The sequence below is a fragment of the Coenobita brevimanus genome, chromosome 106, assembly GCF_032717465.1.
Source record: "Coenobita brevimanus isolate Jiangsu-jjx chromosome 106, ASM3271746v2, whole genome shotgun sequence".
NCBI classification, from domain to species: domain Eukaryota; kingdom Metazoa; phylum Arthropoda; class Malacostraca; order Decapoda; family Coenobitidae; genus Coenobita; species Coenobita brevimanus.
This window is the reverse complement of record NC_137059.1, coordinates 1,905,669-1,919,712: the sequence shown is the minus strand read 5'-3', so window position 1 is coordinate 1,919,712 and position 14,044 is coordinate 1,905,669. Positions and strand designations below refer to the sequence as shown.

Sequence of the window (14,044 nt, the reverse complement as noted above, 5' to 3'; positions counted from 1 at the left end):
TAAATTATCTTCTCATATCTTTACTCCTATGTTACCTTGTCATTATTTTGAGAGAATTGGCGTTCTTAACCATTTCTATATTTTTTGTGTTATCTTTGTCTTTTCTTAACCCAAATTCACCTTAACTTTCTCCTTACCTTTTCACTTTCCTTCACGTGCAGGATATTTTCGTCCTTTTGCAACTTATGTCCCGTAGATCCATTGCAAAATAAGACAGTGCAATCCCTCTACATCCGCTCCAATGCACTTTTTTTTTTTTCAGATTAGAATCATATTTTAGCGTTCACCCCTATTTATAACTCAAAATTCAAGACTTACAGATGGCAATTTTGCGCCAAGTTAAAATTAATACAGCACAGGAAGATATGGTAATTTTAGGCCAAGTAAAAATGAACAGAGAATAGGAAGTTGATGTAGAGAGCACTTTAAAAATTATTGATTCCATGACCCTACATGCCAGCGACCGTCAGCCAGAAGGAAGGGGAGGATGACCACGACTGCGCCCCCACCGTCGACCGCGCAGGCGCAACAGAAGGCGGCTGAGGGGGAGGAGCACCCTAGACATGGCGTTACAGTTACTCTGGTATGTCACACACACACACACACACACACACACACACACACACACACACACACACACACCGCTCGCTGGTGCAGTGGTAACGTTCCCGCCTGCCAACTGGTGGACGGGGGTTCGCGCCTCGCTCAGGTTGCGAAAAGTTTCACTGACGAAGTGGGTGGTTACTGTCCCCCTTGAGCAAGGGGACGGGTGTGTGCTTGTGTGAAGGTCACAGCCTTGCCCTTAGATCGGACTATATGAGCTCTCAGCTCCCTTCCGGGAGGGTAAAAAGCTGACAATCACGACCATTAAGTGATCCTGACCGACCCGGTGAATTACACACACATTTTTCTAAACTTTTAATACTGCTGACTATTGTTGTAGCTTTTGTTGCAGCTTTTCGTGTAGCTTTTGTTGTAGTTTTTGTTGTTGTTGTTGTTGTTGCAGCCGACCATCCAAGTGGGAGAGCCTCGTACCCCAGGAGAACCCACACCTCATACCCCAGGATCAGTACCCCCCAGCCTCACGTCCCTGCCCTTGCCCCCCCTGGCCCCCGTTGCTGAGGCCTCCCCGGAGGAGTGGGAGGTGCGGCTGCCCCCCCTGGTAGCGCCCCCCTCCGTGCCCCCCGCCAGTCTGGGTGAGGCGGTCCAGCTGGTCCAACAAACTGGGACACTACTTTACCTCGCCCCTCGCCTCTCGGTTCACCACTTACACTACAACCCTTATGATTTTAAGTGAGTACCATGGGTGTCGAAATTCTTGACTACCTTTTCCTTGCCGCTTTTTAGCTATTCTATTTTTGCTTCCTGTCAATTATTTCAACGACTATACTCTTGCTACATCAGTTACCTTACTTTACCTTGCCCCTTGATTGCCCACATACCTGTACTACAAGTTCTGTAACCATAACTTCAGACGAATCACCTGCATGTTACCCTGTCCGCCATCAGTCTGCCCTCTCACCTCCAGTTCACATATCCCTCTCTCATATACCTCTCCATCCCATCCTTTGATCTCTTCCCACCGTCTCATAATAGCAATAACATTAAAAGCTATAGCAATAATAACAATAATAATAATAATAATAATAATACACAGCGTGGTGATAAGACGGCCGCGTGGAGCCAGTCAGTATGCCATCCTAAGCAGTGCCGGGGTGACGCAGGTGTGGGGGAGTGAGGTGTGCTTCACGTCCATGGCAGACTTCCAGAGAGAGGTGTCACTCTACTCACGTTTAAGGAAGGTTAGTGGGTTCAGTTTTCATAATTTTAGCAGCTAGAAGGAAAAGGAGGACAGCAGATAGGGGAGTAGGTGGTGTGGTGTGGTGTGGCGTGGAGTGGTGTGGTGTAGTTTGACGTGATGTGATGTGGTGTGATAGGGGGAGGGGGACCTGCCATTCAATCACTGATCTTGGGATTAACTCCAGCAAAGGCAAGCATTTCAGAGGAGGCAGTAATAATACATTTTTTCTTGAACACATTCGCACATGCACTTTTCAGTTTATGCTCTGGATGCAAATAAAATCCTCTCAGATCATCTCACTTCCTTAAGATATCAATAAAATTCTATATACCATTCTTCATCTCAAATTATGATCACACACACTATCATCTGAACCCTACTTTTCAGTGTCCAAGTTGATGTTAAGATGATAATGATAGTAACAAATACTGATCACTTAAATCATGCTCTCAGTCTCTCTTTCATCCTGCCAGATTCGATTCTTCCGCAACTTTCGCCTGAGTAAGACGTGGCATGTGTGGCGGCACAGTGTAAGAACGCGCAAAGTGAGAGAGGCAAAAATAAGATTGACGGCCTATCTTCTTACTCTCCAGCCTCCCTTCCACGGTACCCTGGTTAATGTAGCTGCCTTGTCTCATCGCATTTCTCATATGGGCCTTCTGCAGGTGGGTTGTGGGTGGTGGGGGAGTGGTGAGCGGGTTGGTGGGTGAGGGTAAGGAGTGAATGGTGTGTGTGGGTGGGGAGGGGTGAGTATAGGTGTGTGTCACTGTGTGGGGGATGTGGTGTGTGCGTGGGGGAGTTGTGGTGAGTGTGTGTGTGTGTGTGTGTGTGTGTGTGTGTGTGTGTAGGGGTGTAGGGGTGTAGGGATGGGTACACTAATGACACTGATCTATTGCTAAATAAAACTATCACTGTCAGATACTGCTGATTCACCACACTGATTTTCAAAGTCCTTAAACAGAAGAACAGGAAAAGCAGCAGGACTTTTAATGCCGAGTGTACAACAGAAGAATGAAATATTAGAGTGACTTCAATGGACAGGTGGGGTGTGAGGAGCCGTGTAGTGTGGATGCGTGGGTAGGGGTGCAGGAAGAGAGGCTGGAGGTGGTGAGGACGCGTCTGGCTTCCTACAGGACTCTACTCCTTCAGGTGGTGGCGGCTATGACACACTCCGACGACGCACCCCAGGACCTTGACGGTAAGAAAGAGAGAGAGAGAGAGAGAGAGAGTTTGTGTGTGTGTGTGTGTTTGCATGTTTGTTTGTTTTGGAATCTACCTCTTGCTCCGTCACCTGAATTTTGCCTCGGAAGTATTACGTGACCTTAATACTTTTCATCTGGCCTCGAGATAGGGGTCAAGCCCAGGGTCAGCTGTGGAGGTGGAGGTCGAAGTCGAGACCGAGGTGATGCGGTCGATGCTATGCCTCAGTCGTAATGCTAAGACAGACAGACAGACACACATTGACGGTCAGAGAAAATGACTTATGATTAAATACAAAATAGTGTCTTAATAAGTGTAAGAATGTTTCAGAAGACTCGAAGTATGATTAAGGTGTTAAATCATTAAGTAAACATATGAAAGTAAGTACAAGTATGATTAAGCAGAATATTAGCTCATTCAGTCACTGCTGCTATCCTTGTCTTATGCAGGGTCTGAGTTGCTGAGTGGCGAGAAGCGTGTCGGCTCCCCCAGAAGCACCACTGGCTCATCCACCCTCACACGACACTCCCACACTTCCGTCCTCAAGTGAGTGTGCGGGGGTATGCGTTCTACTGAGTGCCCCTCTAGTTTGGACATCCTTTTTCTCATATTCTGTCTATCTATCTGTCCATCTGTCTATAGCCAGACGCCTTAATCCAGTATGGGGTGGCCACAAACAGATCGCCTCCGTGTCACCTTGTCCCATGCCATTTCGCTGCCCTCCCTGCAACTTACAGTACACCAACCTCCCTAGTATACCTCTCTCCTCCACCCCTCCATCTCATATTACTCTCCCCAGTTAATTTTAGTTACACAGCATCCTTATGGATATTACACAACCCTAACCTAACCTAACACGACCTAATCTAACCACAAAAGCCACTACTCCGGTCCTAACCTTGGCATCCTTCGTCTCTAACCTTATTCTAGAAAAGCATGAAGGTTTCACAGTTAGGTTAGGTGATGTCAGGTTTGGTCTGCGTAATAGTGAGCACAGAGGAGATTTATTGAACTGGAATGGTTAGTTTATAGCCCTTCGAAAACTGAATAAAATCGTCTGGTAGTACTCTGTCTAAATGAAAAAGACGATCTGCCAATGGACTGAAGCAAATTAATGTCCTATACTCCTTTTGCCTTAACTTGGCACAGATTATCGTCCTTTTACATTTTAATTCACGTAGTCCAGCGGGAGTAAAAGGCAAGGTTGCGGTTCTTCATGCCTTCCATACTACTTCTTCGTGACTAGCATCATATTCTACTGCCAGCCTATTGTTAAACTGTGTATTCAAGATGGAGAGATGGCAATTTTAGACCAGGTTAGAGTAAAAGGAGTATATTCACACTTGGAATCAACAGGCCATAGAAATCACAGATGTGTTTACAATAGCTCAGCGGGTGACAGAGAAGGCACAATGAGGGAAGCTGTCCGTCTCAATTTAACATAAGGGCCCCCAGGATGATGTGGGCGAAAAGGGAGGTGAGAGATTGGGTGTGGGAGGATACAGTTAAGGATTGTATGTTTTGGAGGGAGAGGAAGAGGAGGTTGAGTAGGGGGGAGGTAAAGGAAAGGAAGGTTGAGAGGAAAAGGAAAAGAAGGTTGAGTAGAGGGAGGTAAAGGAAGAGAGGGTTGAGAGGAAACGGAAGAGAAGGCTATGTAGAGGGAGGTGTGGGAAGAGAAGATCAATTAGTAAAGGAAGCGAAAGTTGAAGGTAAAGGAGGTGGAAGTTGACAGGTAAAGGAAGAGGAGGTTGACAGGTAGAGGAAGAGGAGGTTGAGGATCTTTACTTGAGCTGGAGGTAAAGGAAGAGGAGACTGAGCATCTTAATTATAACACAGTGGCGTCTTTTAAGTGATTGTGCTTTCTACCAGAGGATATGATTCTTCTTAAGACACTGGCCTAATACTGAAGCGATTAATGAAGACTATATTTAGCTATGCGTCATTACCTTGTCTAGGCGGAAATTTTTGTTCTATTGCCATATTTTTCACCCTACAATTAGCCGAAAAAGACAGTACTGCAGTTCAGCATGTTTTTTTACTGTAATCTTCTAAACACCTTTGTACTCCTTCAAACGCCTTCAGACTCCTTCAGACTCCTTCAAAATCCTTCACACTCCTTCAAACTCCTTCACACTTCTTCAAACTCCTTCAAACTCCTTCACTTTCCTTCAAACTCCCTTCAGGATGGTACGTGTGGTGGATCTGATGATAGCCTCGACTCTACGCACCGTCCTCCACAATACCCTGGCCAGCCTCATGCGCGCCCTCACGCCCGCACGCCAGCAGGAGGAGGAGGTGAGGGAGAGAGGGCGGGAAAGGGAGACATGGGGGGAAATGGATCTGTGAGAAATGTTTTGCGTGGGTTGATCATGTGGGAGTTTGCGGAAATGATGATGATGATGATGATTATGAGGATGATGATAATTACCTCTGCTGCTGCTGGTGATGATGATGATGATAATGCTGAGGATGGTGCAAAGGATGATAACAGCTGATGAGGATGATAACGATGATGATGAGTGTGATGATGATGATGATGATGGTAATGATGAGTGTGATGATGATGATGATGATTGCTTCTGCTGCTTCTATTGATGATGATGATTGCGTCTTCTGCTAATAATAATGATGATAATAATGCTGATGATAAGGATGATGATGATGATGATAAGGATGATGATAACTTGCTGTAGTTGTTGTTATTGTTGATGATGATGATGTCTGATAAAAATGAATATGAAAATAATGATGAGCGATTAAGAATTTTCGTACTATATATCTCACATTTCACAGATATCCATTGTTCTACCTTTTCTCCCTTCTTTTTTCTCTCTTTTTTTTTCTTTTTTTAATGTATCACTCTTTCACTGCAGCAACCCCTTCAGGACGACAGTGCGGAGGGTGGATCGGTGTTCCTGGTGGAGGCGCGTGTGGAGGGGAGTGAGGTGGTGGTGTGGCCTGGGCGGGAGGGCCTTGTGGGCGGCGTGAGGGCGGTGCTAAGGGCGTGTGAGGCAGCTGTCATGTCAACACACCCTCTGCTGCCCTACTTCGCACCACACCATAAGTAAGAGAGAGAGAGAGAGAGAGAGAGAGAGAGAGAGAGAGGAGAGGCAGAGGGAGAAAAAGCAACTCAGTAGTGTTCGTGAGTTTTTTCTCGTGTGTGTGTGTGTGTGTGTGTGTGTGTGTGTGTGTGTGTGAAATTCTAGGGTTGACATACGTAAAAAAAAAGTGAGGTCTAATTACCCTTTATATTTCATTCTCGTTCTCCCCAAACAATTTTATTCAACTTTAAAGTCCTTGGTAGTAAAAAATAGTAAGAGAAATTTTTATCTCTTGCTCGAAAAGACTCTCCCTTTACTAACTACACTCCTTTGATAATGGTGATAATAAAATAGATAAGGCACCAGTGTAGTAAAGTTAAGGCCATACGTACGAGCGATCTTTCCTTGGTTACGAGTACATTTGAAGGTGACGCAAGTAAAGATGACGTCCTTGGGCTGAAGTGTTTTACCTCTTCAGTTTGAGGACATGAGTTTAATCTTGCTAGCTTTACATGATATTTTTTTCGAGCTGGGGGGGGTAGGGTTGAATAAGTGTAGCTTTCACCCTCTCCCCCACTTAAATAAATAAATAAATAAAAACTCGCCCTTCTCAAGAATGGAAAACAATTTTGTCACCTGATTAAATGGAGTAATATTTCTTCCTCCCCAAGGTTGAGCTCAATGTCTTACGAGGAGAACCCTGTCTTGAGGATCATGCTGGAGGACGACGTGTACTTGAGGACGACCATGGAGGAGATAGTGGGGGTGGTGGAGGAGGGATGGCGCAGGGTGGAGGCCGAGGTGGCACCCCTGGAGGACTTGCTAAGGCAGGCGGGGGCGAAAGGTGGCCACGAGGACGAGCTTCAAGGACGAGGTAAGGACGGAGAGAGAGAGAGAGAGAGAGAGAGAGAGAGAGAGAGAGAGAGAGAGAGAGAGAGTACTTCCGATTGTTCAGGAGCAACATCAAGGACAGAGCGAGGCTGGGAGAGGAAGTGCGTATTGGCCTAGACTGATGGGAATTCCTGAAGTTGGTGGTGGTGTGATTTTTTGACGTGCTGACAGACAGACAAAGACGAAGACAGAGATAGAGATATAGAGAAAGAGATAGGGTGTGTGTGTGTGTGTGTGTGTGTGTGTGTGTGTGTGTGTGTGTGTCAGTGTTCATGGATAAAGACATATACTCGTAGAAGAGAGAAGAAAGGAAATCTACAGTAATATACGAAGACTGAGAAAAATAAGATGGGAACATAAAACCATACTTCTTTAAACCAAGGGACCCAGGGTTCGATGGAAGGGGATAGAGTAATAGTAAGGAAGAAGCGTCTAAATGTGGAAAGTAAGATGTGGAAGAGGAGGATGTGGAGGGAAAATATCTAAATAACGTCAGTGGAGTGAGAACTAAGACAAAGGATGAGGAAAGTATTTACGTAATTAGGATGAAGTATCAGAAGGAAGGAATTTATAACAGTAGTGGTATGGAAGTGGTTGGACACAATGTAAGGGGTTTGGGGTGAAGGCTGAGGAATGTCCGCAAAAGTACCGCTATCCGGTGTGGGTACGGAGGTTGTGAGGAGGGGGAGCGTTGTGTGGGGGGGATTGTGTGCTGGGAGGGTTGCGTGTGGGGGTAGAGTCTTTGTACTTGGAGGGGTTAGATGTAGCTTCCATTAACCCCTTCGCTACCAGGGGATCTGTTAAACTGGAAACGATGGTACAGATAAGGCTTCCTCGAATTACATGTAGGGATGGACACTAAGCAATGTTGTGGTTGTTTGTGCAGTAATAACAGTGCCCATGACTAGAACACACACACACACACACACACACACACACACACACACACACACACACACACACACACACACACACACACACACACACACACCACCACTTCCTACGATCCTTACACACACCTTAACAACACACAATGAAATATCATAACCTTGGCTACAAACCTTCGTACCTAGAGTATCCAACGTACACTCAAAGAACACACACACACACACACACACACACACACACACACACACACACACACACACACACACACACACACACACACACACACACACACACACATATTCGTCCCACCTCACCACATACGCATCTCTCTCTTCCACACATTCCTACCCCACCCTACTACTCACACCGACACAACCCAACATTCCCACCTCACCCTAACACCATAACACACCCTGCGACACTCAGAGCCCACACCCACCCACGCATACGCACACCCACACCTCAACACACACCCAGACATACAATGGAATATCGTAACCTTGGGTGTAATGTTCCGTACCTAGTATATTCTACGCACGCACACACACACACACACACACACACACACACACACACACACACACACACACACACACACACACACACACACACACACACACACACACACACACACACACACACACACGTCGTAGCTAAGACATCTCTGTGGTCACTAGAAGCTATTTTCCCCCTCCCAACGTCCCCACCTTCTCACTCATTCACCAAGGACGCACTGAGAGATGGCTGTGGGTCTTGGCTTCTCCTTGGTGTATTTCGTGGTCAATGAGGGCACCCACCATCCACTCACTTGATGTAACGCTACTTTCAGATGGCCCTACACTTGATGGTGGGTCTTGGGCTTCCTGTTGGTGTATTCTGTGGTCAGTGAGAGCACCCACTATCCACTCACTTGATGTAGTCCTACTTTCAGGTGACACTACACTAAATGACAATCCCTGTGGTTTCTTTTTACCTACTAAATCATTTACTACGTGTCGTTGGGTGGTAATCATATAACGAAGTGAACGCCGGAGGTCTAGTGGGCTAAGGTACTCCAAGCGAATGTGAATCTTGGTGTTTATTGATCATGTAGTACCGCTCAGGGACGAACAACTGATTACTCTCGCCTTTAATGTCTGGATTACTTCCCTTTTGCATAAATACAATAAATAGTGTGTGTGTGTGTGTGTGTGTGTGTGTGTGTGTGTGTGTGTGTGTGTGTGTGTGTGTGTGTGTGTGTGTCCTTTATATGACATCACTGTAGTCACCAGAATAGCATTTCCTCTCTCTGTGTTTCCCATTTTTTCCACTCATTCCTCAAGGACACAAGGAGCGGATCTTTCTGTGTGTGTGTGTGTGTGTGTGTGTGTGTGTGTGTGTGTGTGTGTGTGTGTGTGTGTGTGTGTGTGTGTTAGCCCCTTCAGCTCCAGGACGTATTATTCTTTCTCTTGCTAACTCCAAACCATTTTATTAACCCTAAGAAAGAACAAAAATACTGATAATGGGTTGACGAAGGTTTTATCCAACCCCTCCAGTTCAGTTCGTTTCCCTTAAGCTGAATAAATCGTCTGACGTCAGCATGAGTAACAAGAGAAGTCATCGTAGTGAAGTGGTTAATTGCCGGAAAGGGAGTAGGTACGGTTGACTGTGGCTGGGGGTAATTGTTGGCGGAAATGCTTGTGTGCAATGTAGGGGGGAATTTTTCTCATTTTCCTTCATAATTCAGCGTAACAGGTGTATTTCGTATCGTTTGTATCGTCTATAAAGCCTCCAGAATCCTTGCATACGTCGGCCTTGGTCACCTAATGGCGGCCCTCCACACTGCTCAGTTCCGCATTAAAAAAGAACTATGAAGAGAACTATATAAGAAAACAATGTACTCTATATTCAGATTGTCATGAAGTTAGGGTTTCGAAGCTTGAATTTTGGTCCATATTTTTATTTATGATAGTCCAGAAAGTGTATGTGAAAAGCGTCTATGAAGAGAGATGTATAAAAATGCATGCTAATAGTTGTGCTTGTGAGATGGAACCAAGATGTCGAAGGCTTGACTTATGTGTGTATAACTACGTGGCCATATTCATTGCTTGTGTTGGTGACTTGTACTTTCTCTTTCATTTAATTCACAGTCCTACCTCACCCCATCCTAAGGTGAGGAGAAAGTCAGGATGATGATGATGATGACGAAGACGATAATAATGATGACTGACGATGACGATGATGATGGCGTTGAATATAACTTCCCTTTTACAGAGCTAAGCGAGGTAGGGGCTGAACTTGCTCGAGTGGAGGGTCTGGTTGGGTGTGCAAAGGGTCTGAAGGAGGTGGTGTATCTGGGCTTACTGCAGCTAGACCAGACGCAGGCCAGGAGGGTGTTGGTCTCCTCTCTAAGGACACAACAGCAGCGTATGCACCAGGAAGTTACCCAGTACGTCTAGGCAACTCTTTATATTATACTCTTTTCACTTTAGCTTGGCCTAAAATTGCCATCTCTCCATCTTTAAATGCAGCGTTGAAGCATGAGACTAACACTAGAATGATGCTAGTCAAGAAGAAGTGCTATGGAAAAGATATAGATTTTAACTCGTCCTAAAACTATCATCTCTCCATCTTGAATGCTAAGTTGTAGCATGAGATTAACACCGGAATACGATACTAGTCAAGAAGAAGTGCAATGGAAAGAACATAGACCCATACTGTTGTCTTGATCTGCCACTGAGGTATGGGAAGCAAACTACCATGACTTTGGTTACTATCTTGTTGATCTATCTGTCTGTCTATCTATGGTCAGACGCCTCAATCCCGCAAGGGGTGGCCACCAACAAATCATCTCCATGTCGCCCTGTTCCCTGCCATTTCTCTGTCCTCCCAACTTCACCCCTTCCCTCGTTTACCTCTCTACTTCATCAAAACCGTCTCCACGTCGCCCTGTCCCCTGACATTTCGGTGCCCTTTCCCCAGCTTACACCTCCTTCTCTCATATACCTCTCCCTTCCATCCCTCCATCTCATCCTAGCTGATTCATAGACTAATATTTTCTGCGCATATTTATCCCCGTCAGAGGGTTCGATCAGAGGGTACGTGCGTTACTGGCGGACGCTAATGACAAGTGGCTGGGACTGGAACTGGCACCCGTCACAGCACAACAAGTGGTGACGCTACTCAACTACGTCACAGAGGTCAAGGAGCAGGTCAGTACAGGTCAAGGAGCAGGTGAGAACAGGTCACAAGAGTCAAGGTATGGAACACAGAGGTCAAGGAGTACTCGTAAGTTAGAACATGCCAGTCAAGGAGCATGTCAGTACAGGTCGAGGAGGAGGTCAAAACAAGTCACAGGGGTCAAGGTATAGAGGTCGAGGAGTAGGTTAGAAATGCCAGGAGGTTAAGAAGTAGGTTGGAACAGCACATAGCCAAGGAGCTGGTTCATAATGGTCAAGGAGTAGGTTCGTAAATGTCAAGAAGCAAATTTAGGTCAAGAAAGTATGGTGGATCATCTCAAGAAACCGACCCTTTCATTCCGTTATCATATTCCTAACATTTTATTCTTCATATCTCTAGACGTCCCTATCACAATTTTCTTTCACTTCACTTGCACATTTCCTCACCTCATTCACCTCACTCACCCAGTTTCTCTCACCTCACGCATCACACTCTCATAACACATCTCATCACCTCATTTACCTATCTCACACAACACAAACAACACAACAAAACTTAATCAGTATTATCTTCGGGAGCGTCCGGTTTAGGTGGTCTGAGTTCTGCTGTCCACTGGTTCACCTTTACGTTTACCTGGGTCTACAGTAAGGTGAACAAGAAGAAGAACAATAAAAGCAATAATAAGAGCAATAGTAACCCCAATAACATTAACAACAGCCATAACAATAAGCAATAACAACGTATTTAATATAAGAGTAGAGCAAGATATTTTTTTCTGTGTACTGAACTCTGGGTGGAGATTAACTAGCCCGTTCCCTAAGTCTCAGCAACAGATGGCGCCACACACCTTCCCAAATCAAACGCATGACCTAACTGTGATATCTTTATTTCAGATGGAAGGTGTAAACAAGGAAGAAAAGGTGATTCGCGGTGCCTACCAAATGATACAAGGTTACCACATCACACTCCATCCTGAGGTATGTTGGTTGACTGGACGATAGATGGATGGATTGATGGATAGACAGAAGATACAGAGAAGAAGGAGTGAGAAATTGAAGATAAATAGATAGGGGATACGTGGAAGTTAGATGGATGGATAAATTATAGACTTAGATGAAAGATAGGGGAATAAAGAGCTGGACTGACTGATAAAGGACTCGAGATGAGGGTGAGTTGGCCGGATGGATGGACGATAGAATGATGGAGAGAGAGAGAGAGAGAAAGGGAGAGAGAGAGAGAGAGAGAGAGAAATAGTGAGAATAGTGAGAGATGTGGAAATAGAGTGATGGATGACTGACTGATAGTGAATGCGAGATGCCTGCCACGAGATGTAAGGTTAGCAAAACACTCTCTATCTTGAGGTATGTTTGGCTTGGTAGATAGTAGATGGATGGATAGATAGAAGATAGATGAATGAATAGATAGATGGGGGAGATATAGAGGACTGACTGAAGGAAATGGACTGACTAAATGATTATAAAAAAACAAATCGCTCTTCATCCCGACATAAGTTTGGCTCTACGGATGGAGGATAGAAGGATGGATAGAAACAGGATAGACTGATGGATAGAAGGATAGACTGATGATTATACCGAAGATAGTCTAGTGGATACAGGAAGATAGTGTCCTAAATAAATTTCTGCACAATCGACAACAGAAATCCTCTCCCCTTCATCTGCTTCTCTTGCCATGGACTTGACGATCTGCCTCATGAATCCTCAACAACCGACGCTGATGACACACTTATGTTTTTTTTTTAATTTTGCCACAGTGTCATCAGTGTCGTTTGCTTTGGATTCACCAGACTTATTTTCAAGGTCCGTGGAGAGTGAAGTAGGAGGGGCAACAGTACTTTTGTTATCCGTGGTTCAGTCACAACCAATAATTTACAGATGCTTCCCTGATGGCTGTGGCGGTGGAAGATGTTACGAGAGATGTTTTTATGTGACTGCAATATGAATCACCCCTTCCCCCCAAAAAAAAACAAATAGTATATTAGAAAGAAGGATCCTCTCACACATTCGACGAGGCACGAGAACTATGGAATGTAGGACAGAGCTGGCAGGGGACTGTCATCAAACTTTTATATGCCTCAGACAAAAGTTCTCCCAATATTTCAGTTCTTCTGCTTCTTACTTTCCAATGGTTTCAAATATTTCTAAAGCTGAGCGAGGCTTGGTATGCGCATCTGCCCATAAGATGCGTCTGGAAGGAAAGCGATGGACATGCCTTGAAGTGCCCAGTAGATGCACTGAATTAGCAAGCGAAATTTTGTCCCTGATATGGTGCCGCAGGGAGGGAAGTGACGGACATGGCCTAAGTGTGAAGAAGACGCAGTGCAAAAGTAGGCGAACTTTAGGCTCTACTTCATTTGCACCCTCACCAACTTTCTCCTGTCCCCGTCAGGTGCATAACAAGTACGAGGCGCTGCAGAAGGAGGTAAAGAGGCTGCGCAAGTCCATTCACCGCAGCCTGATGGAGCGGCCCTCATCCGTGCGCAAACTGGGTCAACTGCTGGAGAAGGAAGTGCAGGAGGTGGACGCGGAGACGGCAAAACTGGCAGAGCAGGTCCAGGTAAACAGAGGCGGAGGAATGCGAAAATGGTCTCCCACAAAACTCACCTTGAACATCAGTATACTCTTCTCATCTTAACTTGGCCTAGTTCTTTGTCCTTTTGCAGCTTATTTCTTTTAGCTTAGTGACGGAATAAGGCAGCACTGCAGGTCTACATCCTTTCCATCACACTTCTTGTAACTAGCATCATATTCTGGTGTTAATCTACTGTCACAACTCAACATTCAAGGTGGGGAGATGGAAATTTTAGGCCAAGTTTGAGTAAAAAAGCGAAGGGGTGATGGAAATTTTAGGCCAAGTTGGAGTGAAAAGAGTATTGTAACTGTAGCTCCGTAGTGGTTGAGATTTGAAACAGTTGATATGGGATTTACAACGAAAAATTAGCCCAAGGTTAACCACCTAATGCTTTACACTTATACCCTGCATATACATCCATGGCTTTGAATTCCACAGGCCTTGAGGTTCCTGCGAGTGACCAGCGACCGTGAGG

The 14,044-nt window shown here is 45.3% G+C and overlaps 1 protein-coding gene across 1 annotated transcript; it reads left to right on the top strand.

Moving 5' to 3' along the window:
- Positions 1-487: 487 nt before the first annotated feature.
- On the top strand, positions 488-14,042 carry LOC145416476 (dynein axonemal heavy chain 6-like). Its single transcript, XM_080285432.1, has 14 exons — positions 488-583; positions 1,007-1,293; positions 1,658-1,802; positions 2,275-2,466; positions 2,843-2,999; positions 3,451-3,547; positions 5,185-5,296; positions 5,887-6,065; positions 6,714-6,916; positions 10,075-10,249; positions 10,883-11,012; positions 11,874-11,957; positions 13,387-13,612; positions 14,008-14,042. Exons 1-14 carry the CDS (start codon positions 488-490, stop codon positions 14,040-14,042), a joined length of 2,118 nt encoding a protein of 705 aa, XP_080141558.1.
- Positions 14,043-14,044: the final 2 nt, after the last annotated feature.

Coding starts and splice junctions, on each gene's coding strand:
- LOC145416476 (XM_080285432.1), top strand. CDS start 488: ATGACCACGACTGCGCCCCCACCGTCGACCGCGCAGGCGCAACAGAAG. Junction 2,467..2,842: donor CTCATATGGGCCTTCTGCAG/GTGGGTTGTGGG, acceptor TTCAATGGACAG/GTGGGGTGTGAGGAGCCGTG. Junction 5,297..5,886: donor CACGCCAGCAGGAGGAGGAG/GTGAGGGAGAGA, acceptor CAACCCCTTCAG/GACGACAGTGCGGAGGGTGG.